Here is a 25182-nt window from a genome sequence, read left to right as displayed (position 1 = left end):
CAAGCTATTCTACATTGTTTGTATTTTGGTATTGCTATATTTTTTTAAAATGGTGCGTAAGTGTCGTGGATGTCCTAATCGCGTCACTGGAGCAAAAGGGGGCAGTAATGCACCAGTAAGCTGGATGCCAACCGCCGTAAAACAAGAAAGAAGAAGAAGAAGCGGAGTCGTGAACGCGGATTGACAACAAAATGTATTTTCGATGCTTCAAAAACTTCTAACTAACCCACTGATGTCACATGGACTACTTTGATGATGTTTTTATTACTTTTCTGGACATGGACAGTGCACCGTACATACATTTTCAATGGAGGGACAGAAAGCTCTCGGACTAAATCTAAAATATCTTAAACTGCGTTTCGAAGATGAACGGAGGTCTTACGGGTTTGGAACAACATGAGGGTGAGTCATTAATGACATAATTTTCATTTTTGAGTGAACTAACCCTTTAAGTAAATGTGGAATTATTCTAATCAGTAATTATAGGCTTCCTTGAACATAATTCATACATTCAACAAATCCTCAAGAACATGTTAGGAGCAAAATCCAGAGGCACTGAACCGGTATCATGGGCAGGACAAAAACCACTAGTTGGAAGTAGTTTGTAATAAAAACAACCACCTTCTGTCCATAATCAGTTCAGTTCTGTACCTTGTTCATTATAGGATGCTGCGTTTTTTTCTCAGAAAGGTGTCGCTTTGAAATATTCTTCAAGCGGAATAACAGAGACTCCTCCAATCCAGTCCTGCAGCCAAACTTGCTGCAAAACCAATTTCATGAAAAACCAATTATGTCCAGGGGGCCACTTCTTCATAACAGGATGCCTAAAAGCACACACCAAAATTAATACATTTGTTCGCAGACACACTGCTTACTTAACTAAAAAAGAAATAAAAAATATTCTATTGGTTAGTAACATATCTTTGCATGCATATCTAGCAATATATTTCAGATATACAATAAGCTACGTGCACAGTTTTAGAAAAACATAATGAAGATATAATTAATTTTGAAGTTTTATTCAATGTTAACAATGAGATTATTTAGTTTTTATACTCAATTAACACTGCATGTGTCATTTTTTACAAGATTGAAGTCATTTGGTTTAACCAAAATTTCTGTCTTACCGAATGACGATTTTTTCAATCAATGCTAACAGGCTGATATCTAGATAGCTAGCTAGCAAAAGGACAATCAAGCATGTTATATTTAGTACAAGTTTTTAAAATATTACAACATTTTCCATGGTTTATAGCGGTTGTACTGAATGACCTGATGTTTCGGGATGTGTATGAGCAAGTGAAAACATGAAATTATTCATATAGTTAAAAGACCATATGGTCCTTTGCAGTTGTCTGAATGATGTCACATCCTGTCACATGATATTGACTGCATGACTTGATCCAAAATGGTCCCTTTATATTGGTTACTCTGAATGACATCAATGACATTAATTTTTCTGGACATTATCATAATAAAGCAACGACTTCTACACATAATTTTAATACCATTTTGCAATATCTTATATGATGTTATAAAATCATGCCAGAATAAAAAATATATACATTTATTACATCTTGAGATATTTTAGTCACAAATGAAATGGCTGTATTGGCCTTTGGACGGTTAAACCGAATGACCTTTTGACACTTCAAAATCTTTAAAATACCTTTACATGTAGCAAATATAATTAAAACCTTTTGGATTCAATAAAAGAGATCTAGTTGTACTACCTTACATACTTTGGATGTCATATCTTTGCTTTTTATTATTATTAAGGCCTATGGACAAAAAAAATTACCCATCGTGTCACTGACCCATCTATAATAATTCTTTACCAAGAGACACAAAGGAACACTTTCTATACCAGAAACATACAAACTTTAAAAAATGTATTAGGATTGTGTTTTGCTGCCTTCACAGCTGTATGTATGATTTATCATTTTTATATTACCTGGAGAACATTGCCTCTTTGGCAAAGTCAAGCTCCTCTGGTCCCACTTCCACCATTTTACCAGTCAAAGTGAGTCTAGCACATCTGGGGTCCTCTGGGTCATAAACCTGCTTCCTTTTTACAAAAAAATATGAGCACAGATCAAGACACATCAATTAATCATTACACAAAGCACATTCGGTGACTAAAGTGGTCCATGTCAAAGATACTCTGTTTTGCTAAGTATTAAATGTAAAAGCTTTTAATTCCAATTATATATGCAAGTAAACACACCTGCAGAAATCTCCCTCTGCCTCAGAAAATGTTAAGGAGGCAAAAGGGAAGCTGCGAAGATCCGTTACAGTGTTGTCCATCGGTGTTACATAGAAATAAGGAACACCGGTGCTGTTGTCAGCTGGACCGTCACTGACAGAGAAGATATTTCCAAACGGAAGTCCTTTGATCTAAAAAGATAATGGGGAAAAAAAAACCTGCCTAAATTAAAGACATCTCGTACATGGAAATGCCTTAAGATTGCACTTCTCAACCTTTTGTCCACAACATTATTCAAAGGCCCCATGACTTTTCCAGTCACACATGATTTGTTGAATAAGGATTAAAGTCAACATGAAATCAAAATGGAAAATTCTTGTTTTTTAATGGAATATTGAAGCATTTATTATAAAACAATGTATCTGTGCACATCATTTTATTTATTTATTTTATATATATATATATATATATATATATATATATATATATATATATATATATATATATATATATATATATATATATATATAATGTTTTTGAGTCTCTTATGCTCATTAAGGCCGCATTTATTTCATAATAAATACTGAAAAAACAATAATATTGTGAAATATTATTACAATTTAAAATTATGGTTTTCTATTTTAATATACTTTAAAATATAATTTCTGTGATGTAAAGCTGAATTTTCAGCATCATTACTCCAGTCTTCAGTGTCAAATCATTTTAATATGATGATTTATTATCAATGTTGGAAACAGTTGTGCTGCTTAATATTATTTTATAACCAGCGATACTTTTTCAGGATTCTTTGAATAAAAAGTTATCAGCATTTATTTAAAATAGAAATCTTTTGTATCAGTATACACTACCATTTAAAAGTTTTGTGTCTGTAATTTTTTTCTTTTTTTTTTTTGAAAGAAATTAATACTTTTATACAGCACGAATGTGTTAAATTGATAAAAAGTGATAGTAAAGATTTATATTGTTAAAAAATATTTATATTTTGAATAAATGCTGTTCATTTGAACATTTTATTCATCAATGAATCCTGAAAAAAGTATCACAGGTTCCAAAAAAATATTAAGCAACACAACTGTTTTCAACATTGTTAATAACGGAGTATCAAATCAGCATATTAGAATGATTTCTGAAGGATCATGTGATACTGAAGACTGGAGTAATGATGCTGAAAATTCAGCTTTGCATCACAGAAATAAATTATATTTTAAAGTATATTAAAATAGAAAACCATAATTTTAAATTGTAATAATATTTCACAATATTTTTGTTTTTTCTGTATTTGTTATGAAATAAATGCAGCCTTAATGAGCATAAGAGACTTCTTCAAAAACATTAAAAATAGTAATGTTTCCAAACTTTTGACCGGTAGTGTATATACACACACATGTGCCCTTGTAATCTTTAATCAAAATGTCTTCCCCTCCCTCTTGCAGCGACATCTCTTCTCTGATGATGTGTTTACTGGTGTGAGGGCGGGATCAACCATGAGATCGACCAATAGCAAACCACAACCATCCAATCAACTCCCCATGGACAAAATCAAGTCACGCCCTACCTATTTTTCTTGTTCGAGAAGCTGTTTCATTCAGATATACATCTACACAATAGCTAAAATAAAACTATTGTAACTTCCGTTTCATGCTGACTTTAAGGATAAGGATTTAAAAGCATTTTATTCACAGTTTCTACCCAGTAAAATATTTTAGAACTCGGCATAACAAAAAAAAGTTAATTATAAAAACACCAATGAAGCCCTAAGATTTTATAAATTATAAATATATATTATTCACTTGTTCTTTTTTAAATCATTTTATGTAATCTTGTTTCTTGAGGGCCCCTAGTGCATTATTTCCCAACCCTGTTGGAGACACAACAAAAGTACAGCTCTTCCTAATCAAACACACCAGATTCAACTCATCAGCATATTAGTAGAGACTCCATGGCCTGAAATGGATAGGTCAGACAAAAGAGACATGATTTTGCAAGGATATGGTAGAGTAGTATAGCCTTCCTAATTGTGTAGTGTTGGTGTGCTTCCAGGAAAAACAATAACTTAGTAGGTTTGTTTGTTTTTTGATAGCTGAAATGATCATAACAGAGTTGCAACTAATGTTTGCAGGAAAGCAGATCTCCAGGAGACCGACTCGAATAAAGCGTCACCTGATCCTGCGTGGAGATGGTTGCCAGGTGACCCCAGTCGCTATAATGCGCCATATATCGCGCTACTTTCGCCGTCTCCTCGTGCGGTGGAGGTGTAGGGATGCTGGACGGCGCCTTCACCTCCTCCATACGGTATGAGAACACACGGGAGGCGGATGACACATCCTCGCTTTTCGATACCTGGTCAGGTTTCTTCTCGGAACCGTCCCGGTACACAGAGGACGGATAGGCTTGTTTCCAGATCCCGATATTATCGACGAGCACAGCTGGCGCCTCGTCCGAGTGCGTGTCCAGCTCTTCATCCACCACATCATTGGTGACAGCCCATGAAACAGAGCTTCTGATGGTGTAACTCTCACCGACACATAATAGTGTCTTTACTACAATAACAAGGTGAAGTAGTTGCATAGTGCTTCAGATTCAAGAGCGCTGCGCCCTTTCAAACTGCATGTTTGTTTCGCAACTATAGATATGGCGTTACATGGTAGTGGCCAGGCAGAAACTTTGTCGCGTTTGAAACAGCGACACCACCTGGACCGCCTGAGAACTGCGCCTGTGCTGTTACTTTTGCTACTTTATTTCCACACTTTCTCACCTTAACCATCGTTTCCAAATGTATGTGGTATTTCCAAAATTATGTGATGTTTTATTATGTGGTATTATGGGTGTAATTTGGCATAGAATTAAAAATGTCGGTATAAAAGTCAACATTGTTAACAAAATAAATCTAGAACAAAAAGGAAAAATTTATTTATTTTTGATTGTATTCGTTCAATACAAAAAGTACCATGGTATCCATCATTTGGTAATTTGTCATTCCAAATGTGGTGATTTGGCATAAAAATATTTTTAAAAATAAAATAAATTAAATATTGATATCCCCTATATAGAATAAAAAGTCTATTCTTTTTGTATTGATGATTGAAAAAAAGAAAAAAAAAGAAAAAAAACCCTGGTGTCCAGTTTGGTAATTTTGCCATTTCAAATGTGGTCATTTGTTTATATATATATATATATATATATATATGCATAAATGAAACTGAAAAATCCTGAAAGTGTCTTAAAGTAAATCCCATTTTAATTTAAAACAATATTGATATTGTTGTCTTAGATCTAAATTACAAATCACAGGTCTCATATTTAGTAAGTTGAATTTATTTGCCTAGGAAGTTGAGTTGGTATTTTCAAAAGCAAGCTCAAAGTAATGTATTCTTTACAGCCACATAATTTAACATTTAACATAAAATAACAGAAATCTAATAGGAGTCAGAAAATTACCAGGTGATACATTGTCACAATACATACAAATTCTTGGATGGATTTCATGGAAATAAATAAAATGTGTAATTGGAAAGGAGATAATCATTAATCAATTAATACTCAACATTTTTACAAGAAAACAATGACACGAGGTGTTAAACCTGAGAAACAATGAGCAACATATTACATGGGAGACAGTTCTATAGTTGTGTGTGTGTCTGCACACGTGAGAGTGGGTAAAACACACCATCTTTTTCTATTCCTGAGATCTCACTCAGGGTGCTTTTGCTTGAGTCTGAACCTGAATTTATTTTCTAATTTTCTGTCCACCTCTGATCTTCTTTCACTGTGTTCTGCTGTGCATTTACAAAATACATTACCAGTAGCGGTTAACCAGTGCTGAGAATAGAGAATGTGGCTTTAAAGCTCAAAGTACACTTCTCCCTTTTGTTTTGTTTTATTACAAACATGTTGGTACCTATTTGCTGTGTATACATTCGTACTTCACATGGAGAGAACACAAGCAGTTCACAAGAGAAGGTTTTAGAAGGCAAACAGTATTACGATGAATGACTGCTGATTGTGCAAGTTTTCCTTAATAATATACATAAACAATAGTGGTTCATCAAGACCACACTGCTTTAGCATTAACTTCAAAGTCTACTGAAGTTCACATGGAGCAAACCACTAACTTGAGTACAATTCTTTGGATTAAAGTTCAGGATGAAAATGTCCTCCTTTTCAACCTTATACACAGACTCAACCAACTCATAATTGTTCTGTCTTGCACGTGTAAACTCTTCCTCCATGTTTTTTTATAATGTTTTTTTTTTTTTTTTTTTTTTAGTCCATAGTCTTATCACTCCATGCCAGGGATTTCCTCTTGGCCAGCTCCATCCAGGATGGTTGAGCACTGTCACGAACAGACTGCACAGGAGATGATGATGGTGATGATGAAGGTGATGATGATGATGGCAGCACTGGTTTCTGCTGCCATTTATCCTCTCTGTCTGTTGATCTCATGGGAACAGAAGTGACTGATGCTTCTAGAATTATAAACACCAAGTATGAGCATATAACTGAATTATATAGCAATCATCTAAAACTTATATTGTATCTCACACTTACGCATTGACATACTTGGGTCGAATCCTGTGCTTGTACTTGAGATTTTTGAGATCGGTCTGAGAGGAACTGTTGATTGAGACGTGCTTGAGGACTCTGATGTGGCGTTCTGCTCACCTGTCTATTGAAATCAGTAAAAAGGAAATCTGAAACAATTCACAAAACAAAACACCACAAACACAATATACACAACTGTACTAGATAGTATGAGTCCTTTCATTTTAACTTATAAATGTATAATTATATATTTATAATTAAAGCTCAAAGATCTGTTAAAGCTTAATCTGCTCTGGCCACTAGGGGTAGTAAAACCTGAGGTAATAATAATAATCTTATAATTAATAATAATCTTATAATATTTACATATACAGCACCTTTAAATGTTACATCTCAATGCACTTTACAAAAAATAAATAAATAAAACAACAAAATACACTATATAAAAATTATACAATAAGAGATACATTCAAAACAATTAAAAATAAAATAATATAAAATAAATACAATATTCAAGTAAAAGCTACCCTTAAAAAAAAAAAAAAGAGTTTTAAGGCGAGATTTAAACATGTTAAGGGATTTAGCTTGCCTTATCTCAATAGGTAAAGAGTTTCATAGTTTAGGAGCTAGTGAAGAGAAAGCCCTATCTCCCATCAGTCTTAAACAGGACAAAGAGGTGCCAAACCATGCAAAGCCTTATACTGTAAGTAAGCATCAGAATTTTAAAATCAACCCTAAACCTAACAGGGAGCCATTGCAAAGACCTAACTATCCTAGTTCTAGTTAGGATTCTAGCAGCCGAATTTTGCACAACCTGCAATTTGTTTAGGGTAACTTTTGAAACCACAGCCAAAAAAGCATTGCAATAGTCAATACGGGAAAATACAAAAGTTTTAATCAACTTCTCAGCAACAGGGAAATATTTCTAAGATGAAAAAAAAAAAAGATGTTTTAACAGTATTTTGAACATGTTGCTCAAATGTTAGAAAAGCATCAAAAATCCCCCCCCCCCCCCAATTTTTTCATTTTGATTGAAACTCCATGTTCGAACCATCAACAGTTGAGGTAACCAATCCAACTTTACGTAGCTGGTGGGGTGAACCAATGAGCATAATCTCAGTCTTTTCACTGTTTATATGTTCAGACCCTCGCTGTCGTGTTTAATTTACCCCACCACAAACAACTATATCAATTATTTTTTTAAACATTTAAAACACACATATATACATGTAGAATGCTGTATTAAACAATTTTGTAAGGGGAAAAAATAAATAATAAATCAGCTCCATTGCGGATTCCAAGTGATCAAGGGCTTAGGACGTTCCAGTTCAGCCCATACAAAGGTTCCGCCAGAAGTGGGCACTCATGCAACGTAAGCATCCGAGTCAACGAGACCAAGTGAAGTTAGTGAGGGAAGGGCATTTAAAAACCGAACTGGAACGCAGCCCTAGTTCAAGATGAGCATTTATGGTTAAAATGTATAAAATTTAAAAAAAATTTAGAAAATGAGTGATGGTTTCTCTAGATAAGACCCTTATACCGTTTGGAGGCCAGTGAAGTCCATTATATGGAGAAAAATCCTGGAATGTTTTCATCAAAAACCTTAATTTCTTTTTGACTGAAGAGAGAAGGACATGAACACATTGGATGACATGGGGGTGAGTAAATTAACAGGAAAGTTTAATTTGAAAGTGAACTAATCCTTTAAGACAAAGAAAAATTTGCGACATTCCATTTTTAAATATTAGACATACATTGAGAAAGAAAATCCACAGGAACAGTATCATCAGGTTTTGAATTCATATCAATTTGAGTGTCATCTGCATAAAAATGAAATTTTACACCAAGAAATTTCAAAAGCTGACCAAGTGGAGAAATATAGATGTTAAAAAGCAAGAGAACCAAAATTTATCCCTGAAGTACTCCAGATTGCACGAAACCAGCCTCAGACCTAAATCCACCCATGGTAACAAACTGCTTATGATCTGTGAGGTAGGACTTAAACCAATTAAGTGCAGTATCAGAGACCCCAAAGACAGTTTCTAGACGAGTAATTAAAAGAGAATGATCTACAGTGTCACAAGTGTCAAGAAGGGTCAAAACTGAAAGACAGCCAGAATCTGAAGCAATTAATTAAGTCATTAGTGACCTTAACCTATGCTGTTTCAGTTCTATTCAGATGCCAGATTGCAAGGGCTCAATTTTCAGTTACATAAGAACTGAGTAGCAAAAACTCACTCCAAAATTTTAGCAAGAAAAGGGAGATTGGATATGGGACAGAAATTATTATGGTTTCTTCATAGTCAATGGTTGTCTTTTTTGGTACAGGGTTAACCGCAGCAATTTTCAAAGCTGTTGGCACAACACCAGTACACAGAGAATGATTTATATTACTCAAAACAACAGGACACAAGGAAGCAAAACATGACTGAAACAAAATAGTAGGTATGGGATCAAGTAAAGAAGGGTCTGCTTTCATTTGAGAAACCTCCTTTTGAAGGGAATATGAGTCATGTGTGCAGAGGTGTATATGGAGTTGGGATAAGGGATAAAGGGAAGTATGAAGAGAGCATGCTTTGTTGTTGCTGCAGTTCTTTATATTAGTTTATAGCATAAAAGTAAGACACAACATTTTGGCGACAACTATGGCAGCACTCAGTTACGATGCCTGCTTTGTTTTTGCCGTGCCCAGGTCAGCCCTCAGTAGTACCAATTCATACTTGGCAGAAGAGGCTTGAAAATTATCTTTTTGCCATCGATGACACTGGAGGTCCATGATCAGAGGAGAGGAAACATTTTCTTCTACTAAAGTGCCTGGGAACCGAGGGGTTAAATGTTTTCTACATGCTGCTTAATACAGTTTGGACAGTTGCCAATGCTTTCAAAGCATTAGAGCAGGCTTTCTCAACCCTTGTCCTTGAGGGCCACTGCCCTGCAGAGCTGAGCAACAACCCTAATCAAATACACCCGAACCAGCTAACTAAGCTGTTCATGATTACTAGAAAGCTATAGGCAGGTGAGTTTGATCAAGGTTGGAGCTAAACTATGCAGGACAGTGGCCCTCGAGGACCAGGGTTGAGAACCCCTGCATTAGAGGAACATTTTCAGCCTCAGTGTGCATCGTGACTTCGGTAATCATACGGGCGAGATGATACGGGATCAATAAGTGGAGAAAGCATTCTCAGCCTGCATTTGCGAGCGACTCTTGCTACAGCCATAGAGCTCCTAGTAGACAAGGGCTTCACTGTTTCTATCCTCCCTCAAAACCTTTATAAACAGCATTTCAGTACATCTCCCATACAACCCCCTGGTGTAAAACTGGTTACTTAAACGAAAGCGGCACTGCCTATACTCAGATGCCTACCTGCGCATGTAACATAGTGGTTTCACCCTCCTTGGCCTTGGCACCAGCAGCTTTTCAAAAAATGATGGTAACAATACTGAAAGTACTTTATGGAGTCCAGAACAACCTGGATGTTGTGATTGTGTATGGACACACTGCAGTCGAGCATGACTGCAATCTGCAGGCTGTTTTAAAAGCACTATGGCATGCGGATCTCATGCTGAATCAAGCGAAATGCAAGTTCAGCTGCACAAGCCTTCCTTATCTGGTACACACTATTACTGCGCAAGACCTGTTACTGAACCACTGCCGCATTCAGGCTATCTTACAAGCTCCAGCCCCGACAGATCCAGCCAAATTATGCTCATTCTTAAGACTAATTTCTTGGTATTTATAGTTCACGCAAAACTACTCTTCAGAGGTGGAGCCACTGAGGGCATGCTTAAAGAAAGTGGGTGTTTTCAGTTGGACTGAGGATGCAAAGAAAAGCTTTGAGTAATTGAAGGAGCTCATTGTGAACAGCCCAGCTCTGGTAATCTTTAATCCAGCACTACATACTTAACCTGTGAGGCCTCTGACTATGGAATAGGGGCAATGCTAACAAAGATGCTGATAGTTCTGAGCGTACCATAGCACATCCCGCTCTCTCTCTCTTGGTAGCAGTGCAGAAATATGCCATAGTAGAGAAAGAAACTCCAGCCTACATCTGAGCAGTGGCAAACCTTTTGGTGGTGCCGTTGGTTCACCCTTCATACAGACCATCAAGCAATAACTACTCTGTTGGTATCTAAAGGTATGGGCCGTGCTGGAATGCACAATGTGAGATGGTCTTGCACACCTGCTCTGCTTCAACTATGAAGTGTTGTACACACCAGGATCTGCCTCTCACATCTACCCTTGCCTGCCTGTGAGGATGCTGATTCTGCCATCGAACCTGATACTACTTTCTACTGAACCGTGTGCACTGTCATTGGAGGAGTTTTCCAAAGAAATGCGCTGCTTGCCCTAAACTAACAGCACTGTGGCATAGCTTCTTACAGGCTGGCCTAAAAACAAGAAAAAACTTACACATGAGCTGGCATCATACTTTCATGTCAGGGATGAACTTGCAGTACAAGACAACCTGGTCTTTAGAGGTTCATACCGCTTGGTGGTGCCCATATCCCTGTGTGGGGCCCTAATTCATTTAGCTCTTCAAGGTCACCAGGGCATTGCCTGGCATGGACCACTTAGCCTAATTTGCAATCTCCTCATGCCACCTTTGCCAAAGCCATGACAAAAGTGCCAAAACACATACGCCCCCCCCTTCAGCCCGTACAACTCCCTTCTGGTGCACCGTGGGAAAATGTTGGACTAGATATTGTCGAAGCATTCGAGTTAGGTACCTGGGATTGCAGGTGTATACTCACTTTAGTTGACTTTTACAACAAGTGACCAGAAATAGCATTGACCAGCAATGTCACTACTGATACTGTCACTGACTTTCTTGCCACGATGTTGTCATTTTGGCAACCCTTTGGAAATTGTGACTGACAGTGGTGTATAATTTACATACATTGCCTTTGCTGGTTTTCTTGCAAACAGGAATATCAAAAATGCTTGTACCTTCCTGTACTTTCCTCAAGCTAATGAGGCTGTGGAGCGCATGAACTGTGCCCTGAAGGATTGTGTTTAAATGGCAAGCTTGGAGGGTAAGCCCAGGAAAACTTCTGTGAGAGATTTCATGCTGCATTATCATGCTACACCTCATGCCACCACAGGTGTTGCTCCCAGTGAACTCTTGCTTGGACACAAACTGAGAACAACCTTACAAATTCTAGCTTGGGTCCAAGCCCGCCAGTCTCAAGTCACAATCTACACTCACATCAAATGGGTAGCGAAGTCATCTGCTTTGAATATAGTCCACGTTGTACAGTGCAGGGGAAAAAAAGGACAGGACACATATATCCTTGATGACAGGAAAGTGTGTAACGCAATGCACCTTTCACCATGTCCTGGCCAAAGTCATTCAGATAATGACCCTACAAAGGTATCAATGCCAGTTGTCACACCAGTAGCTCAAGACAGTTCAGAGTCAGACACCCACCAGTCTGGCAAAAAGACTTTGTTACATCATCTTTACACACATTCACACTAATCACAACAGTACACCATTGCTGTTAAGTTGTTCATTTTTAGGAGTTAAATATTTGGTGTTGAATGAATCTACACTGTTCTGTTACTTCTGTGATTGTATGGGTTTGTGTTAAGATATGTTTTGGGGTCCGCAATTGTTGCTGGACAAGAAGAAATATGCATTTCTTTACGTTATGAAATAAGAGATCTTAAAGGGTTAGTTCACCCAAAAATGACTCTAACACTTACAATATGCAACAACTAACATGTAGGATGAAATAAACTGAATTTAGTAAATTCAGCTCAACTTAGACATGCCCAAATAACTTGATTCAATCAAGTTCATCCTACATGAAGTATAACATGTTTCCATCATTTGAAACCACTGTCCGTGATTGAATCAATTTTAGCAAAAGAGTTTTTTTTGTTTTGTTTTTATTGTAGTAAGTGTTATCTCTCTGGCTTATATATGACTGAAGAAACAAAAGTGTGTTTGGAGATTGCATAATAAATGATACCTTGGTTGCAGCAGTGGTTTGAGTCTCCCAGCGCTGCACCAGCGAAGTCTTGTTTCCTAATCCTGCTGCCCACACTGGTCTGCCATCCTCGAGCCCGGTCCCCTTGCCTTGAGGCACAGACACCCTGTCCGCTTTCCCTGAGATTATGCTGGACTCTCCCCCCTCATTCTGAGGCTGATCCTTTGACATAGTATTGGCAGACTGTTGGGAGACTAGGTGGGATGTTAACTTTGGGCTTGTCGACAAGTGCGGGTAACCTGGTGGAGGTGTGGGACGCATTATAGCCTGTGTGGGGGTCTGTGATGCTGCTCGCAGTGGTGATGGCTGTGGTGCAAATGCTTGTGATGGCTGTTTTGATGTGGGTATGGCTTGAGTGGTGGATTGTATGTTTAATGTACATGTAACTGTAGACTGAGTTGGTTTTGTTGTTGAATTACAAATTTGAGTTTTGGACTGAAACTGGACTTCTCTGGTACTTTCAATTTGAGATTGACCAGTGGTTGAATTTGCTGAAGTTTGGCTTGTTGTTGCTCTAGTCTGAGGTTCCATTGGAGTGAACTGAGTGGTGGATTGTGTGGATCTTCCAGAGGGCTGTGCAGATGGCAGTTGTTTTGTTTCTGCAGGTCTCAAAGGAGGTTGTGTAGCTGTTGGCTGGCTTGTAATGTTCTGACTGATTCTTGGATTGGCTTGTGAAGTGGATGTTTGCATTTGTGGTTGTGTTGTGGTCAAGGTTGTTGGTCGTGATTGCAAGCTAGGAAACTCGGGCAGTCTACTGGTAAAAAGCTGCTGTAGACTTCTGGTCTTCTCTCTGGCCATCTCCATCCAGGACAGCTCTGAAGCTGTAGATGTTGGTGCGTTCTCCTGAGAGGACACTGCTGTAGTCTCTTCTCGAGGCAAGTCTATACCTTCTTTAGGGGGTGAAGGTACAATCTTAGTGTCTTTTCTGGTTGATGATACGGGCTGAGGAGGTTCTGAAAATACATAAGAATGTATATTTATCAGAATACCATGCAGCTTATTTCAGCCAAAAACACCCATTTTTCAGTCAAAAGGAGTTGATTTAGAGTTGATCTAACATAGGTGAACTCGGGTATAACTTTGAAACAGTGGAAAGCTGTGCTCAAAGATATGTTATTTACATGCTACTAAGATTCTTAAAAAAAGCTAAAGATTCTGTAGGTGCATCGCAATTCGAAAAAGTACACTTCAAATACCCAGATGATGCATTTAATTAACTGAAGTGTGGAATGTTCTTCATGCTCTCAACTCACAAACTTCCTTAAATAGCAGTAGAGGAGGGATTATCAGACTCTGATGTTGGATGACAAAATAATCCTTATAAAAGTCATACACTAGAGTCACTACTCAAACTAGACAGTTGAAGTATTGGATAGTAATAACTCAAGAGTTACTACATAATTCTAAAGAAACTACTACTTATTTGTATCATTATTCTTAAGTGAACATCATGGTAACCCACTAGTAATGACTTAAGTGTTACCAAATACATAAGAAGGAATTACTGTACAAAACTGTACAAAAACCTCAAAAGTTCACAAAGACTTCAGTAGTTACTAGAGAGTTATAATGTTTCTCACTTTAGAATACTGATACAAATAATTAGTAATTCCTTCTGAAAGATTTGGTAATACTTCAGTCATTACTAGTGTGTTACGATGACCTTCACTTTAGAATTAATTATACATTATGCATTATTCATGTTAATAATAAACCTGTATATAGTAGTTCTTAGTAGTTCTCTGGGAGGTGTAGTTACTGATTAGCTAATAGTGAACTACCACCTTTAACTGAGCACTATTACTTACTAATTCATTAAATCAGAGTTTCTTGTTAGTTAATAGTACTTACTAGATTGTTAATAATGCATTACTCATTTGTTCCTGTGTAGTTATTCATTAATGAAGGATCAGTATTCTAAAGTGTTACCAGCTGTTATTTTTGTTTTGTTTTTGCGCACAAAAAGTTTTCTTGTTGCTTCATAGCATTAAGGTTAAAGCACTGCAGTCACATGAACTATCTTAACAACGTCTTTGCTGCCTTTCTGAGCTTTGAAATGTGCAATGACGTTGCTGCCTATGTGTGGTTCAGAAACCTCTAGGATTTCATCAAAAATATCTTAATTTGTGTTCCGAAGATGAACAAAAGTCTTACGGTTTTTGGGACGACATGAGGGTGAGTACTTAATGACAGAAATTTCATTTTTTGGGTGAACTAACCTTTTAAGATTCCCTAGCTTATTTATGTAATAATCGTGCATTACAACTCACTGTACTGTTCTGCTTATCGCTACTCTTTTTAATTATACTAAAATTGACAAATCATTAATAGGCATTAAAGATAATAAAGACTTTATTGGTTTAATGATTTAGTAAAGTCAATTGTCAGTTCAATCAGAAGAGGTATAACTTGAACAGAGATGTATGAACACAATCTGCCATTTGTTTACTCAGTTGAGTAACCACTATCAGTGTAATCACAGACACAGTTAAACATTTGGACAAAGCAGCTTTCTAAAAGCTTTGACTCAGACAAGCACACAGACTGCTTCCTCATATGACCTGGAACATCATCCTAATAAGATTTGTTGTATTTGCAAACTAAATAATTCTGAGGATTAATCTTCAAGCACCATGGGAAACCGTAAAAAGAAACTCACCAGCATGTCTGAGGAAGCCAGCTCTCTCTTTGTCTCTAAAGAAACCCTTGGGTGGTGAACTGGAGGAGTGAAATGAAGTTGAGGACTCATCGATTTGGAGAGAAGGATCTTTGAGTTTAGCATGGAGTCTTATAGACCCCAGGCTAGAGTGTTGATCTTCAGGTTCTAAATAGCTGGTTGAATCAAGCTGTGAGGCCAGAGGTTTTGTCTTGTCTTCTGACTGAGCTTTGTCCAAACGAAACTTTAGCGAAAGAGAGGTAGAGCGAAGCTTGACTCCAAATGCATTTGTAGTCTCCCTCTCTTTTCCCGCCGTCATGTCTTCCACCACATCCTCAAATGCCTCTTTTGCCAACTCCTGTACTTCTTCCTCAGTAGCCTCTACACCAATCTCCTGTATCTTGTTGTCCTGACCCTCCTCGTTTGTTGGTATCACTGAATCGGTGACCGTTTTGTCTTCCTTCTTTGATGCTGGTGGTAAGTTAGCACACAGGTCTTTTATTGTTTTCTCAACTTGTGAACTTACCTGCCGCTCTATCTTGAAATTTAAAGGTTTGGTAGCTTCGGTAGCTTCTTTTTTTGGTCCAGCTTGCCCAAATACTCCAGTGAAGCTTGCAGTCCTCGGCCGCTCTTGATTCTTGTCTGAGGAGACACTGAAGTGGAATGATCCAGACACAGTTCTCTCTCGCTTTATGGGTTCTGTTTGAGTGTGATCTTCCTGACTAACAGCCGACTCTGTGCTGCCTGGCTGAAGAGTCTTGGACTCTTGTTTTTCATCTGTAGATGGTACATTTCTCCTCAAAGATGATGGTCTTAGATTTACTCCACAAATCACGTTGGCTGGAGCATGAGTAGAGGCCAGACGATTTTCTATATTTAGTGCACTTTCAACACTATATTTGCTCAATGTGTCCATCTTGTTTTGTATTAGCGTAGCATTAGACTTCTCATCTTTTATGAGACTCAGTTCTGGTCTGGTACTCGTGTTTGGTCTTACAGGTGACACAAGGTGTCTTTGGCTGTTCTTGTGAAGTTTGGAGCTACTGAGCATCTCACTTACTTCTCCTTTTCCCTTTTTATCAATTGGCACCACTGGGATTGGCGGTTCAGCTACTGGTGACTCAACTGGAGTCATCTCTCTTAGGCTAGGGATCGGAGGTGATGTGGACAGAATTTTTCTCTCAAGCTCAGGTTCAGCAGAAACTTGTCTACTATCTCCAGCAGTCTGCCGAGACATTAAAGGTGAAACTGGAAAACTCTTGATTTGTGAAGCCGTAAGCCTCTCCCCCGGGCGCAAGACCTGAGAGGAATAAGAGTGAGCGCGAGGTATCTCTTTTACATGAGCCAGCTCTTCCTCTTCCTCCCTCATAGTCAATGAACAGTCCAGATTGTTCAAACTCTCAGATCGTGATCTGCTCACAGCCTGCACAGGAAATACAAGGTGAGAGGAAAAATAAATATCATTAGGAAAATCTATTAAATATCAACTGTTATAAGGAAAAGAAAAAGATTATTCAAAATTTCTGTTTTTCCAAAACCATTAGAGTGCTGCAGGAATACTTCGTAAATCCGGAAATGAGATGGGATTTTTGCACTTCTGGTTCCATCATCCTGAAGTCAATGGGTTTTTTGGATGGGTTTTTAGTTAAATGCCTGAAATTAGGTCTGTGTTTAACACAAGCTCATGGCATTTTCAAATTTTTCTCTGACAAAAAATAAATCAGTAATACTCCAGTCGTGATTTTTTTTTTTTTTTTTTTTTAAATGCGGTTGCTAACAAGTGGCTAAATGGTAGGTTAAACAGAGGTTGTCAGGGACAATAAACATTGTAACTTTTACAACCTAGTTGTGTTCATAATCAAGCTCTTGCAAACTATTCTAACTCAAACTTTACAACTTTTTAAATCAAGATCAAAAGACTTGTCTGAAGCTTGGTGGGGGTGACGCTGAAGTTGCACAACCATGGTGTAGTTCGTTTGCCTAACTTTAGCTTTTTACTTCTGCTGATTGCATTTAGGCTTCAAAATTTAGTGGTGTAAAAGTGGTGTTTAATTGTCAAGATTTTCGGTATGAACAAAATGTGCGACAATCATAAACCTTTGTTGGTCACAGAGCTTTTTTTTCTATAATAATTCAAAATCCAATGGAAAAATTCTGTTGGGTTTTTGTCGAGGGAACCAGTGTGATCCTAACTTCCAGTTTGGCCTTCAAAAATACAAGACGTTTTTTACATTTGAATAAAATGAAAACTAAAAGACTTTCAAATCACATGAGCCAATATTTGATTCACAATAGAACATAGATAACATAACAAATGTTTAAATTGAGAAATTTTACACTTTTAACCACTAAATGAGCTCATTTAAAATTTGATGCCTGCTACAGGATCTCAAAATAGTTGGGACGGGGGCATGTTTACCATGGTGTAGCATCTCCTCTTTTTTTCAAAACAGTTTAAAGACATCTGGGCATCAAGGTTAAAAGTTTCTGGAGTTTTGGTGTTGAAATTTGGTTCCATTCTTGCCTGATATAGGTTTCCAGTTGCTGAAGAGCTTGTGGTCGTCTTTGACGTATCTTTCTCTATAGGTGAAAGATCTGGACTGCAGGTAGGCCAATTCAGCACCCGGACTCTTCTACGACGAAGCCATGCTGTTGTAATAGCTGCAGTATGTGATTTTGCATTGTCCTGCTGAAATACACAAGGCCTTCCCTGAAATAGACGTGCATCTGGAGGGGAGCATATGTTGCTCTAAAACCTTTATATACCTTTCAGCATTCATAGTGCCTTCCAAAACATGTAAGCTGCCCATACCGTATACACTTATGCACCGCCATACCATCAGAGATGTTGGCTTTTGAACTGAACGCTGATAACACGCTGGAAGGTCTTCCTCCTCTTTAGCCCAGAGGACATGGCATCCGTGAGATCCAACAAGAATGTCAAATTTGGACTCATCTTACTTTAAAACACTTTCCCACTTTGAAACAGTCCATTTTAAATGAGCGTTGGTCCACAGGACACAACTGCGCTTCTGGACCATGTTCACATATGGTTTCCTTTTTGCATGATAGAGCTTTAGTTGGCATCTGCAGATGGCACGGTGGATTGTGTTTACCGACAGTGGTTTCCGGAAGTATTCCTGGGCCCATTTAGTAATGTCATTGACACAATCATGCCGATGCAATTTGACATTGAGGAACATTGTTTTAAAAGTATTCCACAATCTTTTTACGCACTCTTTCACAGATTGGAGAGCCTCTGGCCATCTTTTCTTCTGAGAGACTCTGCCTCTCAAAGATATCCCTCTTATAGCTAATCATGTTACAGACCTGATATCAATTAACTTAATTAGTTGTTAGATGTTCTCACAGCTGAATCTTTTCAAAATTTCCCCCGTGCCAACTCTTTTTAAGACCTGTAACAGGCATCAAATTTGAAATGAGCTCATTTAGTGGATAAGTGTACAATTTCCCTGTTTAAACATTTGTTATGTTATCTATGTTCTATTGTGAATAAAATATTGGCTCATGTGATTTGAAAGTCCTTTAGTTTTCATTTTATTCAAATTTAAAAAACGTCCCAACATTTCCGGAATTCGGATTGTACATCATTACTGTAGCACTCTATAAAAATGGATAATAGACTTACTGAAGTGACCACCTTCTTGTTCTTGGCACTGGCCCTTTGGTTCTTAGGTTTAAGGGACATACGGTGACGGGCAGCAGAGTTGTCCAGGAGGGAAGTGAACTGTGGAGGGGTGCTAAAGTCCACCCCTGAGCCAGGGGCAAGTGAGGAAAGGGGTGCGGGTGCTGGGCTGATAGGTCGAGGAGAGAAAGGCTGTGAAGAGGCCTGGAAGGTGAAGAGGAGCACACAATTAAATAGACATTAGACAATATTTCAAATAAACCATTCACATTTAGGCCATGATTTAGATGTATGAATGACAGGCATAATGTCTACACATAGATGAAATAGCATCAAGCTACCTGTTCTTCCTCCTCACTTCCTGTTCCAGCTAAGCTCAAGGTGCTATGCTTCTTGGGAGTGATATAAAAATGTAAACATAATGACATGGAGGTTTACATCATATTCAGACAGGGATAAGGACAAGAACTGGTAGTTCCAGCAGAAATGGAGACACAAAATGGATAACAGGTTTAGCCACAAACTCATGCAGATGTCTGATCAATGATTGTTTAGTCTGAAAGGCCAAAGCTGTGAAGATTTTTTACCAGTGCTATATTATAGTACCAGTACCTTGTTCGATATGCTCATGTTTAATCCTTCACCCCTGGACACTTCAGGGGGGCTATGAGGAAGGCCATCATCTTCTGAACTTCCACCTAAGTCTTCACGACGTTTAATGGGCAACAGGATGGGGGGAGGACCTAAATGCATCTTCTGCTGCTGGAGTTTCATCTGATCAACCGAAAAAAAAAAGAAAAAAAAATTCAGTGTCTTAAAGGGTTAGTTCACCCAAAAAATGAAATTTATGTCATTAATTACTCATTCTCATGTCATTCTACACCCGTAAGACTTTTGTTTATCCCCCATAGAAAGCCACATAATTACCACATGCTCCAGAAAAGTAGTTAAGACATCGTTAAAATAGTTTATGTGACTACAGTGGTTCAACCTTTATGTTATGAAGCGATAAGAATACTTTTTGTGCACAAAAACAAAACAGAAATAATGACTTTATTCAACAATTTCTTCTCTACCCCGTCAGTCTTGTACAGAGCTGACATAGTGAACACAGTGCAGCACTTCCAGGTTCTATGTCCAAATGCCGGCTCAGTATTGGCCGACGCTGTTCACGTGAGCAGCACGATGCATGCGTGTGATGTTGATGCAGGAGCCGGCCACTGAAGCCTGCACTGTCAATACAATGTAAATAGCATAGGGGAATGACAGGGGAGAGATGAAATTGTTGAATAAAATTATTTTTGTTATGTTTTTGCGCACAAAAAATATTCTCAGCGCTTCATAACATTAAGGTTGAACCACTGAGGTCACGTTGGCTATTTTAATGATGTCTTTAGTACTTTCTGGGCCTTGAATGTGGTAATTGCTTTCTATGGGGGATAAAAAAAAACCTTGGATTTCATCAAAAATATCTTAATTTGTGTTTCGAAGATGAATGAAGGTTTTACGGGTGTGGAACGACATGAAGGTGAGTATCTAATGACAGAAATTTCATTTAATAAAAAACAATTGAAACATTTCTGTCAATCCCATTGATGCGTGTTTATAAAGTGTGCAATAATTAAGCAAGAGTGATTTTTAGATTAGATTAGATTCAACTTTATTGTCATTGCACATGTAAGGTACAAGGCAACGAAATGCAGTTAGCATCTAACCAGAAGTGCAATAAGCAGTAAGTACAGAATATACAGTGTTCGCAATATTTACAAATGTACAATAAATATATAAATAAGGCAATATTATGGATATAATTTACAGATTTTAAATACTATCAGTACAATAGACAGATAGGTGTGCTATGAACATACTATACAGATGAATTATGTATAAGTGTATGTACACTATAAGCAGAAACAAATGTTTAGAACAAATATTACTGAGTTTTGTGTGTACTTACCTGAAGAGCACGAATTTTGCCATGAATGTTCTCTTGAGACAGAATTCTTAGCGGTTCAGGGTCTGAAAAACTTTGTTCTGCCTGAAAAATGCTGTCATGTGAAAATGCCCGGGATCCCAGCATGCCTTTAGAGCAACTTTGAAGAAAAGATGTAAGAAGCAAACAGGTACATGTTATCCCTTCTGAAAAAAAAGTACACTTTGCCATACCTTTATAAAGAGTACTTATTGGGGAAATAATACAATTTAAATTAATATACTTAAGTGGGAATGGAATCTATTTTTGGACACTTAATTCCATGTTAATTGCGCTTAAATGAAAATGTATTGTAGTTTAAATGTATATTAAATGCAATTAGCTGAACTTTAGAGTGCTTTTTTGACCCACCGAAGTAGGTAATTTTTTTTTTCTGTCTTTGAAACATGGTTAAAGTGTACTGCCAGATGTACTAACAAACATTTGTGGTAAACTAAAATATACTTTAATCTCATTCTACTGAAACTTACATAACATTTATTTAAATACATTTGCATGTGCATTAGTATTAGGGGTGGTTAATCTGTCTGATTTCCCGATTCGATTCGATTACGATTATTGAAGTCCCGATTCGATTACAGTCGATTTTCGATTATTAACGATTCTCGATTATTGATTTTCCATTTCACAACAGTAAACGAAAATACACTACAAAGTGATTGCAGTATTAAAAAAAAAGTCAGCTACTGAATTACTTAACTCTTTCATTGAGTAACAACAACTCAAAGCACTTTCTGTGTCTTGTAGTTATAACTTCAGAATTATTTGTATGTAGCTTATGTTCTGTAGAACACAGAAATGAATACATCACATTGTGTTGTGACTCATCAAGTTGAACTAAACAATAACAAATAAATGAAAGGCTTATTTCCTTTAGGAAGTAGATCAGAACCAACATACTGTAGAAATTGGACAATTTTCTTCTAGAAAGACAATGTGTTCAGGTGGAGGAAGACTGCAGGTTGCAGTCGAAACATGTCAAGGTAAAGAAAAAGTTTCGGTGGTTTAAATCGGCGCTTGTGACTTAAAGTCGAGTGCTTTTACTGTAATTTAGGCAGGCGCGCTCATAATAGAAGCTCATGGTTGCATAGCAACGACAGACGCCACTGGAGCGAAAGCGCATTGGAAAGGAGAAAGCGGCGCGGACGCGATATGTGAATGCCCCTTAGAACGGCGACTTTTTCTTTGCATATCAGACAGGTAGCAACTAGAGAATAAGAATAATTTAGCGGGCCGGATTATGTTTTATTTTTGAGATCAGTTGCGGGCCGGCAGTTTGAGACCACTGATCTAACGTCTTTGCTGCTTACTTGGCGGCCACGGCCAGTGCAGCTGGCATCCAACTTAAAGGTGCATTGCTGCCCCCTACAGTACTGGAGTGTGAAACAGATTAGTGGGGGAAAAAAACAGATGATGACTGCGTGCGTGGCGGTGGGTGGTGGGCCGGCCCGCCGGCCGTCCTGGAGTACCGGCCGTTCTGTGATTCTCCAGATCACACAGATGGCCAGTCCGCCCCTGGCTGGGTGGATCGGTTGGTTGCTCGTTCCTGGTTCTTCCATTTTACACACCTGCTCTGGCTGCCGTTACACAAGCTTGCTAACTGGAACTGGGCGCGTTCGTGACGTTCAACTCCCGGTATAACATTTTTTACAAAATAAAATAATGCAAATAAATAAATAAATAAATAAATAAATAAATAAAAAATCGATTTTTGAAAATTTAATAATCGATTCATACTCGTCCATAACATACTCGCGATTAATCAATAATCGATTTTTTTCACCACCCCTAATTAGTATGTTAGTAAAATCATCAAAATAAGTGTACTTTTTTTAAAGCACGACAAAGGAGTATTAAAACATGATATAAAATGTATTTTAAAGTAAAACTTTTAATTTGACATTATTACAAATTAATTTGACATTATTACTTTTTAAAAGTGTACTTAAACGTGTAAAGAAACACTTAAGTGGCTTATTATTTTATTATCAGCCAGTACAGTTTTTTAAAACATACTTTTAAGATTCGAAGTACACTACAAATGCACATTCAATAAAATAAGCACACAAGGGATCATCAAATCTTGCTGAACTTTAAGTGGTTTCAGAGTGACACCATGCATATGTGAGTGCAGATTTTAAGTCACACCATGCTGACAATCAATGTGAACACTTACTCTGAATCTTCCACACCCCATGTGATGTCACTTTCAGACTGACTCTGCTTCATACCACCGTCGTCCTCTTTCCTCTTTATCTTCCCAAACAGGCGTGACTTAAAAGACTTTAACCTAGACTTCTTCCTTCCTAAACATATCATTCCTTTAGATTATTTTCTATAGTACTGTAAACTGACAGTAAAATAAAAGAGACAATCATTTACTGACATAATATTTATTATTTTTTAGATCTGTCTGTACTGATGATGACAGCACTGAGCTTTACTGAAAGACTTCTGACCTGTTAAGTCGTCACTGCCTTCTCCCTCTGGGTCTCCTGAAGCCTCCAGGACATTCATCTTCACCGGTACAGCTGTTAATGAGGACAGTTACACAGAAATCAGACAGAAGATAGAATGAGGAGTAAAAAAGAAATACAGAAGGGGTTGGGAAAACGTCAGAGGAATTGTTCTAGAAAAGAATAGAAAATTATAGTTTCGCAATTATTAACTTTTTTTTAATTATTTTATTTAATTATTACATTTTTATTCTTAAATTCACAACAAACTAAGAGAGATGTTCTTCAAAGGAGAACAGAAGCAGAGTAATATACTGACATGTGAAATACTTGAAGAATCTTATATCTCTGATGTGGCAACGTGGCTAAATTCTCTCTGCTTGCGATTTGTATCTGATAAGAGAACGCTGTTCTCAACCCAGCAGAGACCAAAGGTTTCTTTTGAAGTCATATGTTCCATGTGACCAGACTAGTGCTTTCGTCTGCACTACAGAAAATTATGAGTTACTTTAGAACATACACTACTGTTCACAAGTTTGGGATCATTAAGATTTTTAGAAGAAATTAATACTTTAATACAGCAAAATGATTGGAATTGACAGTGAAGACATTTATAATGTAAAAGCTATTTTTTTTAGTTCAAATAAATACTATTCTTTTGAACTTTTCTTTCTACAAAATACCCCGAAATTATGAATCATGGTTTCCAAAAAAAAAAAATATTAAAGCAGCACAACTGTTTTTAACATAGACAATAAGAAATGTTTCTTCAGCAGCAAATCAGCACATTATTAAAAAAGCTACCATTGCCACTCAAACAAGATTAATATTATTTATTTAGATAGTGGTAATCTTTCCTCATTGTCAAACAGTCCTTTTTATTGAGAAACTGTGCTACTGTACTGAACCATGCAGCATGGACACAATTAAAATGGTCACTTCTTGTCAAAAAGGTTTCCAACCCCTGTGAGTTCCCCCAGGAATCAGTTGTCTTGTTCACATGGAAATTAGGTGAAATGTGTGAGACTGTGTTTTGAACAATGTGCGTCACACTTATTTCAATCTTATGGGTGTCCGTGACCTTTATTTTGACAACAGACCTTTCTTATCACTGACCATGCCTTGATAATGCAGATATGCACTAACAGAAAAAAAAGCAAAGTCCACAGAGTCCTTCCCTTTTAATGACATCTGCTGTCTACTGTGAAAAAAGTCAGTATCTAATCAGTTGGTAAATCTTAATGTTTGGGTACACAGGATTCTTATGTGGTTAAGGAATTTTCTTTAAAAAACAATGCACACTATGCAGTGGATAAAGAAAATGAATACATAGCATGTAACAGCTTGTCAACATGTGCCATTTTTCCACGTCAAAAAGACTGATGCCTACAGTACTATCCGACACAGATCACATGGAATATGAAGATAATCTTTGGGCTGGATGACATTGCATAGAGATCACTGTAAGATTTCACTGAGCACTAATCCTACAACTATAAAATAATCTTAAAACTACTGGCACAGCCCACGAGAAAAGGGCCAGAATGCTGCCATGACAAACAAATACACACAGTGGCAAAAAAACTGTGGATCAGAAACTAACCTTGTTAGATTTGTTCAAAAGTGGGGGTTTTTCAGTGCCATATGATCCTTCAGAAAACATTCTAA

The 25182-nt window shown here is 37.4% G+C and overlaps 2 protein-coding genes across 2 annotated transcripts; both read right to left on the bottom strand.

Annotated features, from left to right (window-relative positions):
• Window positions 1-296: 296 nt before the first annotated feature.
• On the bottom strand, window positions 297-4868 carry creg2 (cellular repressor of E1A-stimulated genes 2). The gene is made up of 4 exons (XM_067409673.1): window positions 4388-4868; window positions 2228-2397; window positions 1955-2068; window positions 297-824 (listed from the first exon to the last, which is right to left on the bottom strand). Exons 1-4 carry the CDS (start codon window positions 4793-4795, stop codon window positions 683-685), a joined length of 834 nt encoding a protein of 277 aa, XP_067265774.1. The 5' UTR covers window positions 4796-4868; the 3' UTR covers window positions 297-682.
• Window positions 4869-5332: 464 nt separating this feature from the next.
• cracdla (cracd like a) lies at window positions 5333-23392 on the bottom strand. The gene is made up of 9 exons (XM_067408642.1): window positions 23235-23392; window positions 21023-21158; window positions 19678-19839; window positions 19407-19457; window positions 19069-19269; window positions 15423-16842; window positions 12746-13716; window positions 6776-6893; window positions 5333-6693 (listed from the first exon to the last, which is right to left on the bottom strand). Exons 1-9 carry the CDS (start codon window positions 23375-23377, stop codon window positions 6491-6493), a joined length of 3405 nt encoding a protein of 1134 aa, XP_067264743.1. The 5' UTR covers window positions 23378-23392; the 3' UTR covers window positions 5333-6490.
• Between the last annotated feature and the right edge of the window lie 1790 nt (window positions 23393-25182).

This window comes from Chanodichthys erythropterus, chromosome 14, assembly GCF_024489055.1.
Source record: "Chanodichthys erythropterus isolate Z2021 chromosome 14, ASM2448905v1, whole genome shotgun sequence".
Taxonomy (NCBI): Eukaryota; Metazoa; Chordata; class Actinopteri; order Cypriniformes; family Xenocyprididae; genus Chanodichthys; species Chanodichthys erythropterus.
The sequence above is the reverse complement of the archived record's forward strand: the minus strand, read 5'-3'. Positions and strand labels throughout refer to the sequence as shown.

Bases quoted from the DNA above. Each gene is read 5' to 3' on its own strand.
- creg2 (XM_067409673.1), bottom strand. From the start codon at position 4,795: ATGCAACTACTTCACCTTGTTATTGTAGTAAAGACACTATTATGTGTC. The intron at 2,398-4,387 runs GTGACGCTTTAT...TTATCTTTTTAG, and splicing joins CCATCTCCACGCAGGATCAG to ATCAAAGGACTTCCGTTTGG. The intron at 2,069-2,227 runs GTGTGTTTACTT...TTTTGTAAAAAG, and splicing joins GCAGAGGGAGATTTCTGCAG to GAAGCAGGTTTATGACCCAG.
- cracdla (XM_067408642.1), bottom strand. From the start codon at position 23,377: ATGATATGTTTAGGAAGGAAGAAGTCTAGGTTAAAGTCTTTTAAGTCA. The intron at 13,717-15,422 runs GTGAGTTTCTTT...ATGTATTTTCAG, and splicing joins TGGCTTCCTCAGACATGCTG to AACCTCCTCAGCCCGTATCA. The intron at 6,694-6,775 runs GTAAGTGTGAGA...TTATAATTCTAG, and splicing joins CGACCCAAGTATGTCAATGC to AAGCATCAGTCACTTCTGTT.